Source organism: Elephantulus edwardii, unplaced genomic scaffold, assembly GCF_000299155.1.
Source record: "Elephantulus edwardii isolate Elephantulus edwardi_28Jun2011 unplaced genomic scaffold, EleEdw1.0 scaffold00328, whole genome shotgun sequence".
Taxonomy (NCBI): domain Eukaryota; kingdom Metazoa; phylum Chordata; class Mammalia; order Macroscelidea; family Macroscelididae; genus Elephantulus; species Elephantulus edwardii.
In genome coordinates, this window is record NW_006400078.1 from 2,253,532 (window position 1) to 2,261,260 (window position 7,729).

Genomic DNA, 7,729 nt, shown 5'->3' on the forward strand with positions numbered 1-7,729 from the left:
AACTGGGATTCCACTTTCCCCTCTTTTGTCAGGAAATAGCAGCCGAATTTGTCAATAGGTTGCTCGTTTGGGGTCGGGAAAGAAGGAGGTTTGAGGGCAAGTCAAGGTAACTAGGAAGGTAGTTGACTCAGGCTCATTCCGAAGGAAGGCAGTAAATTCATTTCGAGACATGACCAAGATTATAATGTGAGTGGGGTGCAGAGCAGGAGTCTCCTGTAAGACTTGGAAATGTGCACCTGGGAAAATCAGATATAAAGGAAGAGACTCGGGTGGCTGGCACATGCAGGAGATGCGCTTGTTCGCTCAAATCCCTTGCAGCCAACAAACAGTCCATTCTACAGATGAAGAAATAGGCCTAGAAAAGGTAAAGCGTCCATCCAGGGCCTAGCCTCTCGGATTAGTTATTATAGATTATATATTTAATATATAATATTATTTATATATATATTTGGAAGCAGGGGTGGCATACACTTCGTAAACAAGTTGCCTTCAGAAACTATGAACTTTGGTAAATGTTCAATAGTTGTAGAGTGATATCTTTTAACTTCTTAATTGCTGTTGGTTGTGGAGCCAGGTAAAATGAAATCATTGAAAACGGATCTTTTTTTCTTCCTATCATTATGTTTCCTACTGGCCCAGGGGGCGGGATTAGGATAATTAAACACATGCATCGTTGTTCTTTCAATGTGGCTGCCACCACAAGCACTTTCTGGGCACGCGCAGATAATCCAGCTGGCTGAGACTTTGCATGACTCAGACGATTTCATGTGACTTTAAAGACACGGTCTCCAGGTGAGGTATTACGTCCTTACTAACGTGCCTTTTCAAGATGCTTTCTAGAAGGATTCTACGGGGGTCACTAGCCTGGCACCAGAAAGCTTTCGTCGAAGTTGAAGGTGAAGAGGGATCCTGGAGGCCGTAGGCTGCACACCCAGGCTATAGTCCTGGGTCTTCCGATGCGGCAACGGCCGAATGCTGGCCCTCCCTCTCTGAACCATCTCAGGAGAAGATACGCTAATTCTTCACATCATGCAGAGAACTCTTTCCTTGTTGTCAAGGGAAACCCACTCGTACCTTCCCCTCCAGTGGGTTTTCATGGGAGGAGATTGCCCTTTCTCCCACAAAGCTCTGGTGGATTTGAACTGCCTATTTTTGGGTTAGCAGCACAACTCCTTACCCATTTTTTTTGTTGTTGTTAGGTGCCTTCTAGTTGAGTAGGACTCAGCGATTCTGTGAACGACTGATCTGAACCCTGTCCTGTCTTGTGTCGTCTTCACAATCTCCGGCACGCTCAAGCCCATGACCACATGACTGTGTCAGCCCACCTTATCTTCTTTCTCTCTGTCACTGACCTTCCAGCTTGTCTATGAGACAGTCATAACAAAATGAGAAAGAAGCTGGGAAAATAAGAAAATTTGATTCAGAGCAAACCTAGCAATAGTGTAGTTAAAGTTTAGAACAGGTGAAAATTTCCTTCTTCATTTAATTGTTGTTGTGTCATTGAGTCAGAACTGGCCCATAGCTGACCCTCCAGTGGATTTTAAGAGGCTGTAAGTCACACAGGAGATTGCTCATTCTTCTCTCATGAAGTGGTTGGTAGATTCGAACTTTGTGCCTTTGGGATTGCAGCTCAGCTTCTTACTTCTAGGCCACAAAAGTTCCCTTATTCATTGAATGCTGTTTTTTTTTAAATTTTATTTTATTTTATTATTTTTTTATGTATGTGCCATCAAATCGGATCTGTCTGGTACAGGAGGGGATTGTCCCTCCTTCTCCAGCAGAGCATCTGATGGATTTGAACCATGTACCTCTGGGATTGCAGTGCAGCTTCTTGCCTCTAGGCCACCAGAGCTCCCTGAATGCTCTTGTTGTTGCGTGCTTACGCATAGATGACCCTCTAGCGGGTTTTCAGAGGCAGTAAATTGCACAGAGATTGTGCATCTTTCTCTCGTGGAACAGCTGATGGATTCGAACCGCACACCTTTGTGCTGGCAATGCAATTGTTCACCACTAAGCCACCAGAGCTCCTTTTTTATTGAATAGTGGTGGCCCTGTATATGAGACCAGCATAGGGATCCTTTGAAGGGCCATTGCTAATCTTGCTCAGAATAATCCGGCGTAGGCAGAGGCCTTGTTGGAATGCTGACCAGAGTGTAGCCCAGGCCTTGCTGGAGCACGAGGCTGAGAGTGTAAGTGTGTGTGTGTGTGGAGGGCTTGGTGGAGTGCTAGTTTGAGGTCTTGAGCCTGAGAATAAAGGTGAGGAGGCAGACGTGAAAGAAAAAAGTAAACATAGATTTATCAGGGGAGGTTTGTCCCAAGGGGATAAGCCCTTTTTCCCTCGAAAGGAAGTGATGGAGGAGGGCAGCTTGCCACTGAGGTGAGGTTCTATGTATGGCTTCTTCGTCTGGCTGTGCCTTGGGTCTGGAGTCTGGGCAAATAAGATGGTATCTTGAAGAGTTCAAAGTGTGGTGAGGGTTTCTTATTCTGGGCCATTGTCTTTGAATCACCCAGGTACTTAGAAACTAATTCCACGCATGTCCGTATCCACTCCCTGTTCTGGTGGCTCATGTTTCATCAGACATGAACTTGTACCTCCCCTGTCTTACTGGTTCTAACCCTAACAGGATGGCACAGGACAAGGCAGTGTTCAGGTCCATTGTTCACAGGGTCGCTATGGAGTCACAGTTGATCCAAAGGCACTTAACAACATCATGAAAAGGGGGCTCTGTGGCATAGTTTGTAAGGAGATGTGGGGCTAAGGTAAAGGGACTTCTCTGGTGATTCGAATCTGCCACTGACTCTAAAGAAGAAAGATGGGCAGTTGTTACAGCGTCTGGACACCCCCTGGAGGGCCAGCTACAAGTTGGTTCCAACTTGACAGCAGTGAGTTTGAGTTTGTCATATTGTTGGTTGTTGTTATGTACCGTCGAGCTATCTGCGACTCATAGCAACTCTGTACAACAGCCCTAAATCCTGCTCTATCCTGTGCCAATTTCACTGTCTCCAACACACCAACCCCTATTACCCGAGTAACTGAATCAATCCATCTCATCGAGGGTCTTCCTCTCTTGTGCTGTCCCTCCACCCTCCCAAGCATGACGTCCCTCTCCAAGGACTGGTCCTTCCTTGCAACATTTCCAAAGTATGTCAGATGAAGCTTCAGAATCCTTGTCTCCAAGGAGCAGCATTTCTCATAAAAGGAATTCTTTCTTTCTTTTTTTTTTTAGAACATAATTCACTTTATTTATTATAGAAAATCCACTATGTGGTGGCCACAGCTGGAGCCTGAGTCCTCTGCACGGAGACTCTGGTGTGAATCTTTACAAGATGATCCGTGAATTCCTGGTAGGGAGACTTCGTGAACACCGTCTCTTTCCAGAGATCTGGGGTCAGATAGCTGTAGGTCTTTGAGATGGCATCAAAGGTGGCCTTAGCAAAGTTGCCCAGGGTAGCTGTGCAGCCCCTGGCTGAGGTGTAACAGTCATCAATTCCAGCCATCATCAACAGCTTCTTAGGCACAGGAGCCAAGACGATTCCAGTGCCTCGGGGTGCAGGGATCAGACGCACCAACACAGAGCCACAGCGCCCAGTCACCTTGCAGGGAACGGTGTGAGGCTTGCCAATCTTGTTCCCCCAGTAGCCACGCTGCACAGGGACAATGGAGAGCTTGGCTAGAATGATGGCCCCACGGATAGCAGTAGCCACCTCCTTGGAGCACTTGACGCCCAAGCCAACATGGCCGTTATAGTCTCCGATGGCAACAAAGGCTACCTTGAACCTGGTCCGCTGGCCAGCACGTGTCTGCTTCTGCACTGGCATGATTTTCAACACCTCATCCTTGAGGGACATGCCCAGGAAGAAGTCGATGATCTCAGATTCCTTGATGGGCAGGGAGAAGAGATAAATCTCCTCCAATGATTTAATCTTCATATCTTTCACCAGGCGGCCCAGTTTGGTGGCGGGGAGCCACTCCTTGTCCTTGGCTTTGCCTCCTTGAGCTCTGTGGCCCCTCCCACGGCCCCGTCCACAGCCGCGGCCCTGACCCCGCAGACCGCTACCGAAACCTCCGTGGAAACCACCATGGGCTCCCATCCCAGGGCCTCCAGGCCCTCCTGCTGCACCGGCGTCATCGTCATTTGGTGTTTTCTCAGAAAACCAAAGGAATTATTTCTTAAGGTTATGTTACACAGTGCATCTGTGCCAGAAAGCAAAACCAAACCAAACCCTTCCTTGGGGAGCATTTCTTCCAAATACTGGCTTAGTCATGAAGGGCAAAGATTCTCTTAATTATTTATGGTTGTTTAACCATAAAAACCAGAGCTCTGGTGGCTTAGTGGCAGGAGGCTGAACTGCAATCCCAAATGCGCAAGATTCAAACCCACCAGCTTCTCTGTGGGAGGATGTGCAAATCTCCTCCCGGGCCATTAACTATCTCTGGAAGCTCGCTGGAGGGTGAGCTATGGGTTGATTCCCACTTGACATCACGCATCAGCCATCACCAGATGAAGAGCCTGAGGCATCTCTGAAAACTCTGATTTAATTTTGCTGACAGCAGCATAAACCTGGGTTTAATTCAGCCGTGTTGCTTTGGATCAAAGGTTTAGAAAAATCTCTTATACAATGAATTTGGACGTATGGTTCATTTATGAGCTGAATTCTTTCTGCTTGCACTTTTCAAACCCCTCTATTCTATTACTTAGAACACAAGGAGATTGCCCATTAACTGGAACCACATCAGCATTATTCATAACCGAGTCGTTTAGTTAATACTGGCAGGACCGACCCCTGACAAAGAAGACAGCTGAATTCTTTGTGCACCTGGAGGTCACAGGCCACTGAGCTTTTTATGAGAGTAAACTCTTCTCTATTTCACACCTGCTTCAAACATTATCAGTTGGCCATTCTGTAATTGCCTCCCTGTCCTTTTCCAGGGCCCTCATCTAGGGGTTATATGCTTGAAATACCCACAAAGCCAACACCTTTGGTTCCTCTGAAGCCCAGTCCAGCTGGCTCTATTCACTGGTTCTTTCCTCATCCAGCCCTCTCCTGCTCTCTTTCCTGCCAATATTTGTTGACTCCCTAGTGTGGCTGCGGTGACCTAGTGGCAAGAAGATGCATTGCCAACCCCAGAGCAGATGGTTTGAATCCCCCTGCTGCTCCAAAGGAGACAAATAGGCAAATACCGTCCATGCAATTTACAGCCTCTGGAAACCTGCTGGAAGGGAAAGCTATGAGTTGGTTCTGATGTGGCAGAATACCACAACCAGTGAGGCTGGGGAGGCCAACGGAGCATGAGAGACTACCAGAGCTTAATGTCTCTGTTGATTGTGTACAAGGCACTCAGCTGCTAACCCAAAGATCAGAAGGTGAAACCCCAGCCGGAAGGTGAAAACCCCCAGCCGGAAGGCCAAACCACTAGCCATTCTATAGAGGAAGAAGATGTGGTAATCTGTTCTGTTAAAGATGCTGCAGCTTTGGAATCCCTCTTGGGCAGTTCTGCTGTGTTTTATGAGGTGGAACCTTCTTGGGTTGAATGCCCTGCCTGTTCTCAGGTTCGTGACAGAGGCTGACCACCCACTTCTCTTTCTTTTGCAGGTCAGGGATGCTGTGATGGCGGCCGGCATCGCGGGAGTGGGTCTGGCTGCCATGGGCCTCATCGGAGTGATGTTCTCAAGAAACAAGAAGCAAAAGCAGTAGTTTGAAGAGGCTGCCTTGACAGCAGTGACTTTCTAAATTAAGGGGATCTTGGTTTGCTGGAAGGTTTGGGGTTTGGTGTATGGATGTCGTTTCTATTTTATAATAAGGCTTATTTTCACAGAATAAAATAAAGGCCTGTAAAGGAGAATTCTATTGAGAGAAATGCAGCAAGAACGGCCTGGTGTGGACTTCTGTTTCTGGTGACGCCGGCTTAGGCCCTGTCCTGGCTTTTCTCGGGTTCTCTCATTGAGGGCTGTCTTCACTGTTTTCGTGGTGGGAATGCACATCTCTATCAGTCATCTCAAGTACATGGGGTCTTTTGTTGTGGGGACCATACATGAGGCAGGATAGAGTTGGTAGATGTATCCATCAACCACAAATAATAGGAACCAGCAGAGAACCAGGAACTTTAAAACAAAAAATCCAGTGCCATGAAAGAAATTCAATATAGACCTTTGCCAATCTTGCTAAGACCTGTAAACTCAAACTCATTGCTGTCCAGTGGGCTGCACCTCCGAGTGTCCGTCCTTCCACTGTGCTTCATGGAGGCCGTAAACCAGAACAGGAGCTTCTGGTCTATTCCCCACAGAGCTGACAGACACCTGGTTCTTTAGATGAGTAGTGCAATTTACCACCAGCCACACCACCAGAGTGCCCTTAATCTCGTTAAAGCTTCCCTATTTTCTTTTGCTCCTTCCATCTTCCCTCCAATTGTAACTTCTACCTCCTCAGTGGTATTCAAGTCTATCTCCCAGTTCCCTTTTCAAGGAAGCTTAAGGTGGCCTAGTGGTAAAAAGCTATGCTGCAATCCCAAAGACATGTGGTTCAACCCTCCACCTGCTCCACAGAAGAATGGGCAATCTCCTCCCTTGCGATGTAAACTCCCTCCTCCGAAAACTCACTGGAGGGTCAGCTATGGGTTAGTTCCAGCTCGACACCACACCACAACCACCATCTCCTCAGCGCGCTTGCTTCCTCTGACCCCTCAAGCCTCTCATTCCACAAGTATCTCTGAGCTTCTCTTCCGCATCTGCCTCCACTCATTACAGTTCTAGTTCAAGTTCTTGAGAGACTCTGATTGGTTCCTCTTGCTTACCCCATCTTAACGATGCCATATAATTGGCTGTTTTGGGGTCAGATGACCTCACTAGGCCAATCAACTCTTACAGAGTCAGAGTCCTAGAACAAATGTCCTTGTCCATGTCTGGCCATGATTATGCCTGGTCTCATGACTGATAGTCCTGCTTCCAAACTCTACAGAGAAGCTGAACCTGACATTGTCCTTTCTATATAGTTTCTTCTCATCTGCTTGTTCTCATTATACTAGTATCCTGAGGCCGTTATGGCCAATTACCTCAAATTTAGTGCCTGAATACAACAGAACTGTTCTGGAGTTCAGAAGTCTAAGATGAATCTCACTGGGCCTAAGTGAAAGTGTTATCAGGGCCACAGTTCTTCTGAAGACTCAGAGGCGAATCTCTCATTTGTCTCTTCATTTCTGGTGGCTATGTGGCTTGTGGTCACATCACTCCAGTCATCTCTGCCTCTAAATTGGCCATTTGCCCTCCTATGAGTCAAATTTCCCACTGCCTTTCTCTTATAGGACACTGGTGCTTGCATTTAGAGTATACCAGGATGAGCTCATCTCAAAAATCCTTACCTACATCTCCGGAACACTTTGTGTCCAGCTAGCAGTACATTTTTGTAACACTTGTTGTTGTTCTTGAATGCTCCTGAGTCAGAACTGACTCGCAGCTGACCGTCCAGCAGACTTTCAGGGGCAGTAAATGGTGTGGGAGGAGGTTGCCCATCCTCCCGTGGGGCAGCAGCTTGTGGATTCAAACCACGTGCCTGTGAGATTGCAGCCCCGCGTCTTACCACTAGGCCACCAGAGCTCCCTGATCTGTGGGGATTAGGGTGTGAGTATAACCTTGGGAATCAATTTTAAACCTCGTATATCCATGGAAAGTGATCCAAGCAAGAAGCCCAGGCATCTGATGTTGAAGATTCCAGTGTGGTGTTTGAAGAGATC

The 7,729-nt window shown here is 47.3% G+C and overlaps 1 protein-coding gene across 1 annotated transcript in view; it reads left to right on the plus strand.

The window, feature by feature from the left end:
• PLA2G16 (phospholipase A2, group XVI) overlaps window positions 1-5,697 on the plus strand; it is a 27,552-nt gene extending 21,855 nt beyond the window's left edge. The window contains 1 exon segment of the mRNA XM_006903623.1: window positions 5,596-5,697. Coding sequence (XP_006903685.1) covers window positions 5,596-5,697 — 102 coding nt within the window.
• Window positions 5,698-7,729: the final 2,032 nt, after the last annotated feature.